Below are 19,968 nucleotides of genomic sequence, written 5' to 3'. Positions count from 1 at the left end.
GACGTCGTGGTGATTTGTCGTATGATTTGCTGCTCAAGAAACATTTCTTTTTTTTTTTTCAGTGGATAAAACAGTGAAATAGTTTGAGAAATGATTTTGCGGAAACAGTGATATTTTCCCAATTTTTTTAATGAAATAGATTTTTGATCCATTGCGCCCTTTAATGCGCTCTTTCTGAATAACTTTATTAATTTCTTAAATATGTAAAAAAAAAAAAAACTGTATAAGGGGCTGTAAGAGTTTTCATTAAAGTATGTTTTTTTGGCTAGATTCTCTCTGCATTTTGGAGTAAGATTTGCACACACACTTCCAGTGCAGTAAGATAACTTAAAAACCATAGGTATGACTTCACTGACACCTCAAATGATTATTATACGAGTTTCAATATATTGCCAAATTTAAAAAGCACACCACTTTTTATGCAAAAAGTCACACTCTCAAGTATTCTTGCCGAATTGTTTATGACTTCAGAATTGTAGCCTTGCTGTCAGTGGTTAATTTATGGGCTTCTCTTCTAAAACAAAGTAGAAAAAGTGTGCGATAGAGTCTGGACACATTATAAATACTCTTGGCTCTTGTTCAAGGAGACTTGGAACGAATCCATTCAGGTTTCTGTCCTAAGGTGACACCTAATTAAATTGTCCAGCACCAGCAACCCTCCCACTCCTCCTCTTCCCTCTCCGTTCGCTTTGCATCTAATATTTACGGATACGTGCTTGAATAATTGCTCAAACATCTGCTGGGAAGTGATTTGTTTTCTTCGTTCCAGGGCAGGCTGCCTGGCAGCAGCACTTGCTCTCGGGAAGTTTAAATGTCCCCTCTTTCAATTAAAGGCAGGTGGATAAGGCCAACCCTGACGCAGGGTTATTTATCAAATGCTGGCCATGATAAGCACACACTGACCAAAGAGTGTAAATCCATCTGAATCGTCATACTGCACAATGCCAGCAACCTGTACCGACTTTTTATTCTCCCTACGACCACCTATTTAGCCGAATCGCAGTGTGCACTGTGGAATAGGGTGACCAGATGACCGTGAACAAAAACTAGGACACACATGCTGCTCAGGGATTCAATTCAAAATCATTCTTTATAGCAATCAAACTAAAGCCCATCAGGATGTGTTTTTACTGTATTTTTGATCAAATAAACACTCTCTGTGAGCATCTTTGTGCTCTGTTTGCTGATACAGCTGTGTTTCCTGTTTGCATCAGGTGGAGTTGAGTTGTCCAAAGGAAATGGCCTGGAAGGTGAACATGCATCGTGGCTACCTCGCCATCTGTCACCCAGAGGAACAGCAGCTCAACTTCATCGAGAGGCTGGTGGAGATGGCCAGCAGTCTGGCCATCAGAGAATGGAGGAGACTGCCACACATCGTTTCTCACGTTCACACGCCCCTGCTGCAGGTCAGTGATGTTTTCGTCAGTGATGACGATAACGAAATGATTTCGTTAACGCATCGTTTTGTTATGACGATAACGCGACGATGACTAGCTAAAAATAGCTCTGAGGTGACTAAAACATGACGAGATGTTTTCAAGTTTTCGTTGACGAGACGGAACGGAACGAAAATGATTATAAGTCTGACGTTCACAATGCATGTAATTTATGCCTGTTTTGCGTGAAATCGGTCTGTATGGAGCTAAAAATAAGTATCAGCAATGCTGCCGTTTCCTAAAGCCTAGATCACACTACGTGATTTTAAGCCCGATTTGCAAATCGTTGAGTCGCCGACAAGTCAGGGTGTTATCGCGTGCAAATCGCGGGCGATTAGCGGACGATTAACGCTCGCCAATCCGTTAGTGTGAAAGAGCCAACAACGCACCAAAGACAGCTCGCAGACACCTCGCAGACAGGTCACCGAGCTCAGAAAAATATCTAGCATGCTAGATATTTCGAGCAGTCGCGCGACTCAATCTCAGTGATGTCATGAGTACAGCCAATCATAGCAACGCATGGGTTGAGGACACCAGGTAAATCTTACTTTTTCTTTTCTTTTTTGCATTTTTTTTTTCTCAGAGCAGATCGTCGAGCAAACAGTGTGCAGCACTAGTTTCTGTCTGACGTCCATATTCGCGTGTTGTGTTCTTCTCTGCAGTTTCGCGTCATTTCTGGTTCGTTTTATTGCGTGGTTTTTCGTGACAAAACATGGTTTCTAGACCAGATAGAATCGTGTTGTTGTCAACTCGTTATTTGTTTGATTATTTTTAGGATTTAGACCGTACTATAGTACTGAAACAGCTCTCATTGAGTCACAAATGATTTGCTCTTATTATCCGATCGTGGTTGTATCTCTATGTAGTGCGTTGTCAACTCGTGTAGTGAGTTACCTCCTGTTGTGGATCAATCACGTTGTGTTGTGTGGTGTGAACAGCTAAACAACTTGAACACTCATGATTTCACTGAGAGCAAGTCATGTAGTGTGAACTGCACAGTTCAGCCCGACATTTTAAAATCATGTAGTGTGAATTAGGCTTAACGCGTGCGCCCAGCACCGGCTGCCGCGCGCGCGCACCAGATTCCACACAACAACAACACAGGGTTTATGGTAGTTTTTGTACCAAGTCAAGTCAATAGAGTCAGACAAAAACTAGGATAAAACCTGTTGGAAAGCATATTTTGCATCGATGTTTGTGTGAGCATATCAGTGACATCCCTGACCACTCTGTGAGTTTGACGTCTTTGTAAACGAATGTTTAATGCGTTTTATGAATGATTGTGTGGGTGCTAACACACAAACCTAAAATTCTCGGGATAACAGCATTCGTTCTATTTCATCCGAAACGATCTTAAAACAGGGCTTTAAGTGTAAAATACCGAACTAACCAAGACCAAACAGTGTTTATTCAGGGATTGTCTTATTCATTTTTATGTTCAACACACTCCAAGTGTCATGTTTGTTTCATACTTTATATTCAAGTATGCATTCTTTGTTCAATGCACCTCAGTATTAGATATTTATTTCATTATTTTGTTTCAGAACGTTTGCAACTTTGCAGTTTGCACAAGTTAAAGATAGACTGGGTTGTATACATAATGTGTACAAATAATATGCATCTTATTGTTGCATACTACGTTGTTCATTGCACTTTAGCAATTTCTCAAATAAAGCCACAATTGCCAAAGTAAGAATGTTTTTATGCTTGGCTTTTTTTTTGGAGTAAAACAGTGATTCCACTGTTACCACTTTATCTGTGTACAATATTCTAGTAGCTTAACGTTTTTGCTGTTTAATTTAATATATTTTTTATATATATGTTTAAACTTTAAACCAATTCCTTTATTACTGTGATAACTGGTGAAAATAGCTTTTAATATTCAGGGGTAAAACTTTAACTTGAAATATGGGGATAAAAGGTGTCTGCCCAATGTGACAATGAAGTACAGCTTGGCAATGGCAGCACTGCATCTCCATCAATGAGAAAGTCTAGTTTATTATGCAAAGGTTGTAAGGTTAGCTTGTTTATGAATTGCAACACTTGCTAAATCTGTCAAACCTAAGCCCATTTTCACTACTTTTTAAACTAAATTAATTTGTTAAAGACTACTTTTTTTTAACTAAAATTGATTAAACTTGACTAAAACCTTTTGGTGTTTTCGTAGACTAAAACTTGACTAAAACCTTTTGTGTTTTCGTCGACTAAAACTTGACTAAAACTATTAAGTTTATAAGTGACTAAAATGTGACTAAAACTTAAAAGCATTTCCGTCCAAAAGACTAAGACTAAGACTAAAACTAAAAGGGCTGCCAAAAACAACACTGCTGCAGGTTAGGAGCGTCAGTGTGTGAGCTGACAAACACCCCTTTTTAACCAGATGTTCTCCAGCTCTGATTTAATGCTCTTGTTGTTCTTCACTTTTTCGAGCAGGGTAGCTCAGAGCACCACAAGCGATCTGATTTAAATTGATTGTCAATTTTAAATAATGATATCTCAAAAGCAGAACATCTGGTTTGATTTCATCGCTGACAAGCGAGAGACTCAGGCAATCTCATTTCACGTGGCTTTATACAAACCCTTATAGCAGAGAGAGAGGTTGAAGCAGACACTTTTTTTTAAATAATTGCCTTCACTCTGCATTTTTGCACAATATCACTTTTTCCTTCGTCAGACCTGGTCCCTCCCTCCCCTCTTTTTGGCCCTTTGGCCCTTTCTAAAATGCCTAAGATAGTGTTGACTGCACCATTGTGGTGCTCAATAGGCAGATTGTATTAATATTCAGCAGAAAGAACAGCCTCCTGACTGCCACACGCATAATCAGGCAGAGCACACAATGGGACGGAGCCGAGGTGATGTGTGCCTGTAGATTAGGGTAATGTGTGAGAGCTGTCCATGCACCGCGTCCTCTGGGGACTGTTAGAGACTGGAAGTACTCTTCTTGAGCACGGCTGTTGTGTGATGGCAAATATGACAGCCAAATTGAGGAAATGAGGCGTTGTTGTTGGAGAATGTGAATACACCACACGGGGTGTTACGGGTAATGGCTGATAGTTCTGTGGTCCGCATGATTGAAGAGTGTGGATATAGTAGATGTTATTAGAACGTCTGGAATACAAGGGATTTTTGTAATCTATAATAATTATTAGTGGGGTCAAACGATTAAAATATTTAATCGTGATTAATCGCATTTATCTCATAGTTAAGTCGCGATTAATCGCACGTTTTTATCTATTCTAAATGTCTCTTGATTTCTTTTTCTCACATTATTTTTTTCTCATTTTAACGCTCTTTCCATTCAGAATCTTATTGGCATCCATTTCGGTGTCTCGCACTAGTCATCCACTCAAAACGTAACGTTAACCTACTATTTGACCGGCTCGCAAGCCGAAACAGGTGTGTGCCTGTTGTTTTGTTTCCGGTCTCCGATTGCGCTTTGATCGACGAAGCAACAAAACATCCTAGCGTGGAGCAAGCCATTGAAATGAATGGGTTTCATAGCGCAGCGCATGCCGCGTCTTGTTGCAAAAGCATGTGAAAAAAAAAAACTACAGAGTTTGCTAGGCCAAAAAGACTGTTAAAAAAAATTGACGCCGTTAAAATGTGTTTGCGTAGCCTGACTTCGTCATACTCGTATTCAAGAAAGAATATGAGTCTGAAACCGCTCTATTAGGCTTTGATTATGAGGCGTGTCGTAACCGAACCAGGAAAAAAACAAACTCTGCACTCAATTGGATAGTCGGTAGACCTACCAACCAATCAGAACAACGCATAAGTCAACTCCTTTGCATAGCGCAGTTTTCAAATACAGAACGTAGCCTAGTTTATTTATTTTAGAAGTTAAATAACGAGTGTTACTTCTTTTACTTACTTCTCCATGAGTGCCACCAAAGGAGAAACCACAACGACCACAGGCTTTTCATTACGTCCCATCTTCTTAACGACCGTCAGAGCCAGCTGATAAGTTACACTTTTCCCGAATCATGTAGGAAGGACGCCAAAAATATCTTTCCGATCGACAAATGCCTTGATTGCAGTTCTCGGTTTGTCTATTAAAATGAATGCGCTGTCGATTTATTTTACAAAAGACGCGACAGCGGAATACATCTCAGTTCTCCAGCTGTAGTCACCTTTGACAAGCGCTCTTTGATAACGTGATGATTACGTTCCTGCAGATCACCTGTCAATCAATCGTATAAAGCCCGCCCAGGCAATTTGATTGGCCCGATGATTTCTGAACCGATCATAATTACTCCTCAATAGATCGAGTCCAGACCGAACTTCCCGTCCAAAAAATGTTGTGGGCGGAGTTCGGGGTGGCATCCAGGCTAGGGTTTGCGTTAACGACGGCCCTAATAGTTGTTATTATTATATACATAATTAATATTTGATTATTGGTTCTTCACATTCTTCTTTTCTCTGTTAAAATGAAGAAACCAAGAAAACATGCTATGAAACAATTATTCACTAATCAATTGTGTTTTGCATTTTCTGCGAAGTGCTTGTAATGCAGAAAAAAGGTGTTGCAATGTAATCTGTAGACGAGACGTGCCCAAAAAATTATACTTGATTGTAGGCTGTGCGGAAAGAAAATGTTGCGTTATATTGAGCAATTATATGTATTTTTTTTAATTTAATTAATGCAAAACGTAGAAGTGAAAATATATGCTTATGAAAATAAGTGTAATAAGCATAGTAAATATGAAATATTTGAATGGCATGTTTTTCCTCTTGATATGGCATTTAGTTTGCAGAATGTACAATAAAATACCAAATCATGAATCGCAATTAATTATGCAAATGTGACGTCAGCAGGTGCATTTTTGGTAATTCAAAATTGCAGATTTTATTCTTTCATTTAGGCTCAAAGTGAATATCGGTTAATACGTCTATACATTTAAGCGATATAGACTGAAGTTTAAAACTACTAATTTGTGTCAAGAACCAGCTGTTATTAACCTATGGTAATGTTCTCGTGTTTGTGGCTGTTTCAGTTTAGGCCTTCAAAAACTCAGTCCCAGAGCCATTGACTTCAGGGATATTTGAATTTACGGATAATCAAATCTGTTTACTCCTGCGCTCTTTAATGCAACCGTACAGAAGTCCAATAAGAGCGATTTGAATGGCCGAGAGAGGCAGACATGAGACGGAGAGAGTGAGAACGCCACCAAGTTTAAAATGACTCGTAATTACTTTCCCCCATCAGATAGTGTTTGATTAAATACCTGCAAGAAAATTAAATTTACATGATGAATGGGCACTCAGAATGAAGGTTATAATGTGCCATCAGCTGATATTAACAGATAATTGTGAAAAATATTGTATTGCTTAATTTATTTTGTTGTGTGGGGATTTGATTTGGCAAGTCCATGGACTGATTTGAGACATTTATCTTGTAAAGCAGCAGGCATTACTATTGAACGGATTGTTTTGGATGCATGTATGTGTGTTCGGGGGCATAATTCATTATCACGGCTCCGGCTACTCATCGTGTGCGTGTAGTAAACCATTATGTTGTAAATCACCTTGTAAGTGCCAGACTCCCTCCCTCACGTCTTTTCCAATTCATAGAGGAGATTAAAGATCCATGTGGCATTTTGTTTAAGAGTGCAGGGTGTGTGTTTGCCATCTGATATGTTAAGGTCATCCATCGATAGTTTGTGAGGAATGAGTTGGATTTTTTCTGCTGGTGTGGTCTAAGTGTCGTCTGAGAGCGCGATTATGCATTAGGGGAATAGACGCTTCACTCGTGTGCTTCCCTCTCTCGGCCCGTTCTATGAGTAAATGGCTTTTAAGAAACTTTGATCCATCCATTCGTTCAGCCACCTCAAGACTTAGTTTTTTTATTTCTTTTTCTTTCTCAATAGGAATCATAAGCCTGTAATACATTCGCAGTAATGGATTTCTGTGTGTGTGTGCCTGTGTATCTCTGTGTCTGTATGTGTGTCTCTCTCTCTTTGTGCCTGCCTGGTATTCCCAATAGTATGGGGAAATTTTTAGGTTCCCATTTTTAGCTTATAAATCCTACAATTGGATCATATTATGTTTTTTTTGTGTGTGTGTTTTTTATGTAAAAATGCGTAAAGTTTTCTGTGATGGGTAGATTTAGGGCATAGACTACAGTTTAAGTATAAAAATCATTATGTCTATAGTAGGGCTATCAAACGATTAATTGCATCCAAAATAAAAGTTTGTGTTTACATAATATATGTGGGTGCACTGTATATAATTATTTTGCATATATATATATAAATACACACACATACATGTATATTTAAGAAAAAATTGTATTTATATATATATAATATGTATATTTACATATATAAATTATATATAAATCTATATACAGTATTTACATGAAAATATTTCTTAAATGTATACAAGCGTGTGTGTGTGTGTATGTGTGTTTATATATATATATATATATATATATATATGTGTGTATGTGTATGTATATGTGTGTATATATATATATATATATATATATATATATATATGTATATATGTATGTATGTATGTGTGTGTGTGTATATATATATATATATATATATATATATATACACACATATACATACACATACATATATGTATGTATGTATGTGTGTGTGTATATATATATATATATATATATATATATATATATATATATATATGAAGAGTTCCGATGCAAAAGCCTCTAAGTGCCATTTGAAATTTTCTTCTAGAATGATAATTTTTATCAAGCTTGTATATTTAAGTTCAGTGATTTCACTTAAATGGCAATGATAATTACCTATTAATTCTTATTTAAGTGAAATTACTGAACTTAAAGTTTGATAAAAATCATCATTAAAGAAGAAAATTTCAAATGGCATTTAGAGGCTTTTGCATCTGAACTCTTCATATATATATGTGTGTGTGTGTGTGTATGTATGTATGTGTGTGTGTATATATATATATATATATATATATGTGTGTGTGTGTATATATATATATGTATATATGTACGTGTGTGTGTGTGTATATATATATATATACACATACATATACTGTGTGTATATATATATATATATATATATATATATATATATATATATATATGTACATATATATGTGTGTGTGTGTATGTATGTATGTATATATTAGGGGTGTCCATGGTTAACCGGTTAACCGATTAACCGTTTAAAATTCCATAACCGAGTGAAACCTTTTTGCTCGGTTAAGTGGCGTCAATTTGCACAAAACTTTTGCGTTTTTTTTTTCTGATTGTCGATAAAAAAATATTGCGAAATGACAGCGTTTCTATTAACGGTGTTATGCGACTAAAACATTTTTTTTTCCTTTTGCGATAAGCCATTCCAAAAATGATGGCAATGGACGTTGGTATATCACAGCCACCGCACTAGACATTATTATTATTTATGGAAGGAGACGTGGTGTGTCATCCAAGCATTAATGGCAGGGAAAGTCACAGAGTTTCTGTGTGTTTCTCCCTCATATCTGCTCCGCGGTCTTGATTGTGGCATTTCTTTGAGGTTTTGTCTAGTAGGCTATTCCATGTATCATTTATGAATTTTAAAAAAGAACTCTGCCTCGTATTATGTCCAAACGGTCTACTTTTGTGTTCATTCGTTTCCCCTTATTTAATCTGTTGGCCTAATTGCAAAATGAAAAATGAACGGTTGTTGTATTTTGTAAATAGCAAAGTTGAACACCAAAATGTTCATTTGAACTGTAGGCTTATACACCAAATGCTGCGCAAAAATATATAGGCTATATATAGGCTACATATCGACGAATTTGCCCCTTAAACATTTAAAATATTTGACAAATTAATATGAAAAAAAAAAAAGATTTTACTGGTTTTCTGGCCAAATTAGAACCTGGAAATGATATTTTCCCCCGCAATGCTGAATGAGAAGAGCCGTAACCACAGCCTGCACTGCAGAAATGGGATTTATAAGTGATTTATATAGGCTATAATAAATGTGTCTGATAATAAAATAATATAAAATAACAAGGCATTAATTATTTATTAATAAACTATTGTTTTCTAAATCATTTTCGGCTAAAAACAATTCTCCATCTCCGGATGCACATTTAGAGAGAAATTAATTAGCTACATAATTACATAGTCAGAAGATACTGGCCTTCGATTAGAATTTGTTCGTTTTAAATTGGACATTTAAAGCTTTAGCCTACAAAGGATATAACCCCTGTAGACTAAAGCTTTACATGTCCAATTTAAAACGAACAAATTCGAATGCGGTGGCTGTTTCAGTTCTCGCGCTTCAGTTCGCGGAGATCATGAAGCGCGCCTGAATGTTAAAGAACAACGTTTTCTTGTTATTGTGAGTTTACGCAAATAAATGTATTTGCGAATAATGCATTATTATTTTCTGTATGACCAGAAATGAAAGAGTATTTTAAGTTGTTTGTTTCCACTGAAAGAACTGCAAGTGTTCACATGGGCGTCTCGCAGCCATCAATGCGCGCTCCACACACACTGGATATGCGTCAAAAATATTGTGTTTATTTGTGCTTTGTTCCTTTTTTTGGATAAAGGCGTCTTCTACATAATATGCAGCCTAATAAAATGTTACAATAATGATGATTATTATTATTATTTGCGGACACGGAGTTAATGTGCGTATTTTCTAGGGCTGTCAACTTTAGTCGTTTAGTCGACTAATCGGTCGATGCCGTCGTGGTCGACTGACATTCTTATTGGTCGACCAGTTGCATTTTTTTTTTTTTTTACCAATAGAAGGAATTTTTCAATGACTTACTCCTTGATATTTATTCATTTATAATCAGTTATTTATTACTGTATTCTAAATATAATTAGCCTATGTTTTGTCCCCAACTTTAAAATGCTTTAATTTAGGCTATTTTTGTAACTGCGCCACAGTTTAGCGCACACACATAATACACTCGGGAACCGCACCTGTGGCTGGCTGCGCTGCTGCTCGCGCTCGGTAAGGGATGCTGTATTCATTCTGTTAGAACGCTGCTTGTTTTGGCTTTAGTCGACAAAATGTCCAGGAAATATAAATCTTTTGTCTGGCTGCATTTTAAAACAAAGACGACAAGACTGTGGAGGGAGGCGATCGCGTTGCCATTATGAGCGCGCAAGTCGCGCGCCTACATTTAAAATCGAACTTGAGCGCGCAAAAGACGTGAGCAGCCTTTTAACGGCTATATCATGCTGACTCAATAGATTGTGTTTTCTTAATGTTTTCGTTTTTATTTGTACACTTGACGCATTTGAAAATAGCCTAAATAATGCAACAAAACGAAAATAAACCTATACGCGGTACAGCCTATTATAGGATTGTTTTTAAGTTATTTGGGTTTTTTTGAGTGTTGTTTAAAACGCCTTGATCGTCAGGACTAAAGTTAACCCATAGCTTTGAAAGTAAAGAAGAATATAAAGCCTGTATAAACGAGAGCTTTTGTTGGGATTTTTCATTATGTGGCAGATAGCAGTTATATTTTTTTGCAGCGTGTGGTGTGGTCAGGTGCGCGATTGGGACTGTACTATAGACCTAGGACAGAGCTCTTCACTTTTTGCAGTTAAAAAATCACTTAATTTTCAAATAATTATATTATTATTATAGTTTTATTTATTTGTGATGTTTTTTCGTTGTTGTTTTATAAATGCTCAATGACAATTGTTTAAAAAATGTTTAATCAAAATATCACGTTTTTTTTTTTTTTTTTTTAGTCGACTAATCGTCGAGCAGGACTCGACTTTGGTCGACTAAGGATTTCTTTGGTTGAATACAGCCCTAGTATTTTCAATTGGCAATTTCATTTTGAAGGGTGATGGAAACGCACCTACTTTAACTGCTCTGTACTTACCACTGCGTTTTATTTCTATAAATTAATTTCGTTTCAAATGGGGTCCAACCAGTTATTAAAAAGGTGTTAAAAATTAACTCTGTATCTCGAGGTTGCGGCGCGCACATGGTTAACCGAGTATTAACCGATAAGGGCCTCGGTTAACGGTTAATGAAAAACTTGAAAACGTGCAGCCCTAGTATACATGTATGTGTGTATATATATATATATATATAAATAAAAAAAAATGATTATACACAGTGCACCCACTTTAATTTTGGATGAGATTAATCATTTGACAGCCCTACAATTTCCTTATAAAACATGGAAACCAGTGTTTGTGTGAGTGAGTGTGATATATGGGGTCAGATTTAAACTGAGCAGGAGCTTTGAAGAGAGTGTGAGTTGTTGCATCTTCCTGATGTTTATTAATAACTACATTGAGATTCTCATCTGTTTATTCCTGTGTTGTTCTCATTCAGGCGGCTCAGCAGATTATTGAACTACAGGAAGCTGCTCAGATTAATGCAGGACTCCAGCCTGCCAACTTGGGCCGCAACACCAGCCTCCATGACATGAAGACTGTGGTGAAGACCTGGAGAAACAGGCTGCCAATTGTCTCAGATGACCTTTCCCATTGGAGCAGCATCTTTATGTGGCGGCAGCACCACTATCAGGGTAAGCAAGGATGTGGTGATGAATTCCAGTGACATTCTGATTTATCATTTTTTTTTTATACACTTTTATTCTTTTCTTCTTCTTCTGCAGCCATTGTGACCGCTTATGAAACGAACACGCAACATGACCCAAACACTAACAATGCCATGCTTGGAGTGCACGCCTCCGCATCAGCCATTATTCAGTATGGGAAGATCGGCCGGAAGCAAGGTCTGGTCAATGTGGCTTTGGACATTCTGAGCCGCATCCACACCATCCCCACCGTGCCTATTGTAGATTGCTTCCAGAAGATCCGTCAGCAGGTTAAATGCTACCTGCAGTTGGCTGGAGTCATGGGCAAGAATGAATGCATGCAGGTGAGTGAACTTTAAGCACAAATACATATTTTTAAAAGTCTTTGAGTTCCCTGAATAACTAGTCAACAAATACTCCTGTATAATTACTGTGGTTTTGTGTTTACCTGACCCTGAACTGATGAATTTCATATAGTAGTCTGTATTCAATAGCCTAAAGTGTGGTCGCATTACCATTATTTGGTGAATTTTTGTGGGCGAAGTTGTAATTTGGAATTGGAAAGATTTCCCCACTCAGATCTTGCTGCTTATTCAAGTTGGTCACATTGGCTACGTTTACACGGTCAGTCCAAATATGATTATTTGTGTATCCGATTGGATTCTGATCTAACATTATTGATGTCCACACTGTGTATAACAACTGTTCAGATCTGATTTGTGTGTCATTGCAGCTTTTTTTGTTTTCTGGAATATCTGAATTGGTTTCTATGGCAATGACATTGCATTGGTAGGAATACGCCAAATACAGCTGCAACATGGAGGGGTTTGCAATAGAGATTGTCTTTTTTAAAATTTACAACATGACAATGTGTAGCCACCTCGCTGGTCAGAACCGTTGGAGGCTGACATGCACTGCTTTTTTCCACGGTGTCTTCTCCATCGGTTTACAAACACATCTCCATTATATTGTCAGTTTTTGCTGATCCGGCACTTTGGAAGAACACAGCCTTGTCTCCTATAACAACGTCTGATGTTTAAGTTTTACGTGACATGCGAAAGTCACATAAACCAAACGAAATCTGATCAGAGCAATCAGACTAAAACGGATTTCTAGAAATGTGATTTGAAAAGGGTTTAAAACCACATATTGATGTAGCTTGAAAAAGATTTTTTTTTTTTTTTTTGCAGTTGCTAAGTCTGATTCGATTTCAATCGGATATGCCAAAAAATCTGATTTGGACTGACAGTTTGAACGTAGGCTTAGCGATAGATTTGTCATGTTAACCAACATAAACTCACTGGGTTTGAAAGTGACTTCACTAGTGAATTGCTGGACATTTTTACCTGCTATATTTTGCTAATGTGACTGCCTTAAATTCATGTTCAAATGTATTTTCAAATGCACATAAATCATTTATAATAAACATTGTTCCATTCCATGAATAACAATTGTCCATTTTGGTTCCATGGTGTCAGTACTGCAAAAGCCAAATATGTCCATCTGAATGTTATTTTGGCTGTAGCTTTTTGAAGAAGATGAATTAAATACAGTTAATTTCACATCTCCAAGCAGGTTTTGGCAAACATGAAAATCTGGATAACTAGTCATCCTTTGTGACCAATCCGTAAGGTTAATGCGTTCACATAAACCTGAACTTATAAGTTCATATAAATCCAATACTTTTCTACAGTGCTTAAAATAATTGTTTATTTTCTCAGCATTTAAATAGTATCTTTACACTCGTAACATAATATGCATGTACTGTATATACAGTGGTATGAATAAGTTTTGGCACCCATGCTAAAGTTGCCTAAAAAGAAGAAAAAAAATTATCTTTTGGATATTGATCTTAATGCCTTAATTAGAAAAATGAGGAAAAATCCAACCTTTAAGGACACAAATTTGCTTTGTGAATGAATAATGTATCATAAATAAATAAATGTTTTTCCTTAAAATACAGGGTGCATAAGTCTGGGCACCCCTATGTTAAATTCCCATAGAGTCAGGCAGATTTTTATTTTTAAAAGCCAGTTATTTCATGGATCCAGGATAATATGCATCCTGATAAAGTTCCCTTGGGTTACAGAGATTGGCATGGTTTTACTTCAGTTAGCCTAATAGCTGGTTTGATTTGCATTGAAAGATGATCTTATGGAAAGTACCCCATGCCAATATCTAGGTGTGGTGGAAGGTGTGTGATGATGTGGGGATATTTTAATTCCAAAGGCCAAGGGAACTTTATCAGGATGCATATTATCCTGGATCCATGAAATAACTGGCTTTTAAAAATAAAAATCTGCCTGACTCTATGGGAATTTAACATAGGGGTGCCCAGACTTATGCACCCTGTATTTTAAGGAAAAACATTTATTTATGTATGATGCATTATTCATTCACAAAGAAAATTTGTGTCCTTAAAGGTTGGAGTTTTCCTCATTTTTCTAATTAAGACATTAATATCCAAAAGATGATTTTTTTATTCCTCTTTTTAGGCAACTTTAGCATGGGTGCCAAAACTTATTCACACCACTGTATATTTACTTTGTCAACTCACCTGCTGATTTTGCTGTTAGCCGGACTCTCTTAATCCAAATAATGCTGCTCTCATTACGGTGAGAATGACTGCGGTGCTGTCACAGTAAGAAATGCATTCCAAACAGTGTAAGGAATGGGGTGCTTGCTGCAGCATTCGCTTAAGCCTGATTAATGGAGCTGCCTCAACTGAGCTCAAGTCATTAAAGTACCATTGGATTTAATAAGTCTCTCTCTCTCTCTCTCGGCTATCACTTGGAACTGTTCTGTTCTCTTTATCATTTCTCTGGCACACTTTAAGCCACTGGCTCTCACCTGGGAGTCTTAGATTGAGTTACAGAGATGTCTACAGCAGATATAACGATACTCTATTGTCAGTGGTGTTGACTTTTGATGTATAGGAATTCTTGGTCAGAAAACTACACGTTGGCTGACAAATTAAACCCCTTGTTTTTGAGGGATATCCTATCATTGAAAAATTCATCCCTGTGAAATACTTTGATTAATTGTAAACGCAATCATTGTTGTTGTGTTGTCAGGGTCTGGAGGTGATTGAGTCCACTAACCTGAAGTACTTCACCAAGGAGATGACCGCTGAGTTCTACGCTCTCAAGGGCATGTTCTTAGCCCAGATCAATAAGTAAGAGTTGATCCCTGGCTTTGTTCATCTTCTCTCCTTTCCTGCCTGTCAGTTCAAGTCTTCTCATTATCACCCTCATTCACTCTTTCTTTGTCTTTAATTGACGCCTCGCTCGTTATCTTTGGTTTCGTGCACAAGTCTGATTTGCTCTGACAATAAAGAATCTGAATTGTCGCGATCATGAGCTCATTTTTTAAAACGAACCGTTCTGACAAAGAATCATTATGGAGAGGAAAGATAAACGTCTGTGCGCGTGCGTGTGTTTGTGCCAGTAATCATCACTTCTAAAACTTTATTCCAATAATGAGGTCAGAACAGTCGTTAACAGTCAATATGAGAGTATGATGAGTAATTAACCTTAAACAGCATGTCTGCGGCTGAGGATAATGACACTGAACTCATGATGAGTGATTATCTCCTGTCATCTTTCTATTGACTGGCATTTTCACGAGTCACTCTGATGAAAATCTGTCATGTAATTGTTTTACATCTCTGAATACTGTAATTAATTTTGTAGCGCAATCATGCCAGGCTTACAAGATATTTAAACAAACAAATGGGTCAGTGACCTATAAGGAATTCAGGATAATGAACAGGAGAATCTTTTAAAACATCTCATTTCAAATATATGCACTAAGTTCTAAGAAATGTAATTTTTCATGTCAGTTTCGTACATGATTGATAGAAAAATATAGATTACTATATTAGGGGTGTAACTGGTACGTACCTCGGTTTTGAGGTCACAGTTCGATACACGTTCGGTAGAATAGGAAAAATGGTCACACTTTAGTTTAGGGTCCAATTCTCACTATTAACTAACTATTAGCTATGACTTTTGCTTCAATAAACACCTAATCACTGTGTATTAGTTAACAAGGATGTTAAGTTTAAGTATTGGATAGGATTAAAGGATTAGCTCACTTTTGAAAAAACTTTTGCTGATAATTTACTCACCCCCATGTCATCCAAGATGTCCATGTCTTTCTTTCCTCAGTCGAAAAGAAATTAAGGTTTTTGATGAAAACATTCCAGGATTTTTCTCCATATAATGGACTTCAATGGGAACCAGACGGTCCAAGGTCCAAATGAGAGTTAATAACAGTTTCAGATGCAGCTTCAAATGTCTTTAAACGACACCAGACGATGAATAAGGGTCTTATCATGCGAAACGATCGGTTATTTCAAAGCTTATTCCAAAAATGTAACTTTTCTAAGGACAAATGCTAGCCTTTCTCCATTCTGTGAGGCGCGTTTGCAACGTCACGTAATACGTAATTACGTTCAAAAGGTCACGGGCGACGTAGCCGGAAGTACAGAATCAAAATCGTCCGACATCGTTGTTTTACCTTTTAATTCCTTTTTTGTAAACGGCGTTTGAGCTAGTTTGCACGTTCAACTTCTAAACACTCTGACTCTGTACTTCCGGCTACGTCGCCCGTGACCTTTTGAACGTAATTACGTATTACGTGACGTTACAAACTCGCCTCACAGAATAGAGCAAGGCTAGCATTTGTCCTTAGAAAAGTTACATTTTTGGAATAAGCTTCGAAATAACCGATCGTTTCGCATGATAAGACCCTTATTCATCGTCTGGTGTCGTTTAAAGACATTTGAACCTGCATCTGAAACTGTTATTAACTGTCGTTTGGACCTCGGACCGTCTGGTTCCCATGTAAGTCCATTATATGGAGAAAAATCCTGGAATGTTTTCATCAAAAACCTTAATTTCTTTTCAACTGAGGAAAGAAAGTCATGGACATCTTGGATGACATGGGGGTGAGTAAATTATCAGCAAAAGTTTTTTGAAAAGTGAACAAATCCTTTAAGGGATGTAGAATAAGGTCATGTGGAATAAGGCATTTATTATTAATAATAATAAACTAGTAATATGCATGCTAATAAGCAACTAGTAAATAATGAGGACCCTAAAACTGGACCCTAAACTAAAGTGTTACTAGAAAGTTACACGTCCACAATGCTAGGTTTCTTTTATTTTATTTTGAACAGACACTAGTGCAAATTACAGTTTGTTCCACTTAGTGGCATTTAGTCCCGTCTGAGGTCGTTGGCACAGTACTTCAGCGTATTAAGGGCTGATGAAAACATAATACAAATGTTAGTCTGAACTACTACAATATTACATTTCATTTTGTCCAAGGAGCTGTTTTGTTTTATATGCTCCTAAGAAAAGTCAAGTATAGCTCCATTATTGCTCAAAGTAAAAAAAATATCATACTTTATGATGTTAGTTTTAATAAAAAATACCCGAACCGTGACTCAAGTGTATGGTATCGAACCGAACCGTGAATTTTGTGAACCGTTACACCCCTATTTATAATTGTTCTTTACAATACTTTTGTAATCATTGTGTATATTATTACAAAACCACTTGCTTTTTAAGCAATTTGAGGTAAGTATTACAGGGGTTGGACAATGAAACTAAAACACCTGGTTTTACAACACAATAATTTGTTAGTATGGTGAGGGCCTCATTTTGCATCCAAATACAGCACCAATTCATCTTGGGAATGACAGATAGAAGTCCTTCACAGTGACCAGAGGGATTATGTGCCGTTCCTCTTCCAGAACAGTGTCCAGGTCACTATATGATGCTGGTGGACTCGCTCCTCCAAAACACCTCAATAATATTTAGATCTGGTGACTGTGCATGTTCAACGTCACTTTCATCTTCATCAAACCCTTCTGTCACAAGTCTTGCTGTGTGTGTTGGTGCATGATCATGCTGATACACGGTTTGAGCATCAGGTGCTCATGATCCTCCAGAAGGGTTTGGTAGTCCTCGGCAGTGTCGTGTCCATCAAATACAATCAGGATTGTCATGATATTGGAGCTCAAACCGTCACTGATCCACCCGTGCTTCACTCTGAAGATTGGCCGCCAGGCATATAGATGTGAAACCTCCAACATTGGCCAGTGTTTCAGTTTCATTGTCCAACCCCTGTATATAGCAAAATGACTTAATTCAGTTTTTTTCATAGATGAGGTGGAATCAAATGATTGTCAGTATGAATTGCAATTTGATATATAGAGCAAAACACCATTATGGCGTTATCTAATAAACCGATATTGATTATAACCTGTTTTTTAGCAACATCTTAGCTTCATATAGGCTTTGCTCTTTTCCTCACCATGGGTGAATTGATGGTGAGCCCAGAGCCTGGCACTGATTTGAAATAGCTTATTAAATACACATGCTGAATAATTAACTCAATAGCAATTTGTGAAATCTCTGTGATCAGCAGAAGTTTCCCCCAGCCTCAGCAGGGCCTAATGTAATCATTACATTTTCACTCTCTATGAATATTAACGTAGGGATTTGATAAAGCAGCAGAGCTGTCGGAGGAAGATGTTTGACACTTGACTGGGCGTAGGGACTTATGTACCGACTCTCAGCAAAGGCCATGAGCAGAAACGTATTATACATGTCCACGACTGACGAGACGCTTCGGTGGATTTGGCCTCCCCAGACTCCCATTGCAATCAAGTGTAATTCTGTTGCTTGCCACATACTCATTAAAAGTCCCCATTATATGTGATTTGTTTAGTAGGTGTGTCATTGGGTAACATTTAGAGATGGTGATGGTAAGGACAGAGGCCTCAAGCACAGATTATGCGTCCCATCCAGTTCTTTCAGTCCCTTTTGCGAGCCTTTCTCAACTTCTATTCTTAAACTGCTTCTATAAAAGGGCCCTAGAAAAGATGCTCTTGGGGGACAAATTGTCAAAGCTCTAAAACGGCTGATGAAACAAAAATGTTGGACCCAGTCAGCTAATTTCAGTTAGGTGCTGGCCAGCTGGATAGTTTTTTTTCTTTTTTTGTTGTTGAAGTAATAGTGTTTCTCATCAGGTTTTTTCCATCCGATGCTCCTCAAACAGGGGCATGTAATCATGATCAATTTTACATGGCTCCTGTTTACCAGTGTACCATCTGTATATATTTTACGGTCTCAAGCATAATCCTCTAAATAATTCAGATTCTTTACATTCTAGAGATCTCAAGATTGTGATGATCAGAACTGACGCATTCACCGCTCACGCTCATTCAATATGTCAACTTATCTCTCTACCAGGTCAGAGGAAGCAAATAAGGCATTCTCTGCTGCAGTGCAGATGCATGATGTTCTGGTGAAAGCCTGGGCTATGTGGGGAGACTACTTGGAGAACATATTTGTCAAAGACCGCCAGCCCCACCTTGGCGTCTCCGCCATTACTTGTTACCTACACGCCTGCCGCCATCAGAACGAGAGCAAGTCACGGAAATACCTGGCCAAGGTAAGATCTCCTCTCTCTTGCTGACCTCATTGAGTTGTCCAGGTTTCTGTATAAATGTCAGTATAAAATCATGCCCCCAAATGTTTGTTAAATAGGTAAACAGTAGTCTATCATTGTTCTCCATCTTTATCTTGTTGTTGAGATCCGTCTATGGAGAGAAGCATCTCTCGTCTCGGCAGAAGTATCGAGTTGGACTGTCTTGCTTACATTTTTTTTGTCGTCTTCTTGACGTTTTGGCTTCTTTGCCTTATTTTAAAGGAGTAGTTCACTTTAAAAAAAAACTTTTGCTGATAATTTACTCACCCCCATGTCATCCAAGATGTCCATGTCATTCTTTCTTCAGTCGAAAAGAAATTAAGGGTTTTTGATGAAAACATTCCAGGATTTTTCTCCATATAATGCATTTTACTTGGCACCAAACGGTTCAAGGTCCAATAGACAGTTTCAGTGCAAACTGCAAACTGTTAAATTGGCTTTAAATGATTCCAGATGATGAATAAGGGTCTTATCAAGCGAAACGATCGCTCATTTAATAAATAACAAAGTTTAAGTT

General features: G+C 37.4%; 1 protein-coding gene across 4 annotated transcripts in view; it reads left to right on the top strand.

The window, feature by feature from the left end:
- The window catches only part of trrap (transformation/transcription domain-associated protein), a 139,770-nt gene that overhangs the window by 92,732 nt on the left and 27,070 nt on the right, over nucleotides 1–19,968 (top strand). For all 4 annotated transcript variants that reach the window (XM_089121852.1, XM_039687904.2, XM_089121851.1 and 1 more), the window contains 5 exons: nucleotides 1,215–1,406; nucleotides 11,741–11,936; nucleotides 12,027–12,292; nucleotides 15,023–15,123; nucleotides 19,214–19,415. In XM_089121852.1, the coding sequence (XP_088977978.1) occupies nucleotides 1,215–1,406; nucleotides 11,741–11,936; nucleotides 12,027–12,292; nucleotides 15,023–15,123; nucleotides 19,214–19,415 (957 nt within the window). The remainder of the gene's footprint in view (nucleotides 1–1,214; nucleotides 1,407–11,740; nucleotides 11,937–12,026; nucleotides 12,293–15,022; nucleotides 15,124–19,213; nucleotides 19,416–19,968) is intronic.

The sequence above is a fragment of the Pimephales promelas genome, chromosome 17, assembly GCF_988280905.1.
Source record: "Pimephales promelas chromosome 17, fPimPro1.hap1.1, whole genome shotgun sequence".
NCBI lineage: Eukaryota > Metazoa > Chordata > Actinopteri > Cypriniformes > Leuciscidae > Pimephales > Pimephales promelas.
Note: the sequence above shows the minus strand (reverse complement) of the source record. Positions and strands in the feature narration are given on the sequence as shown.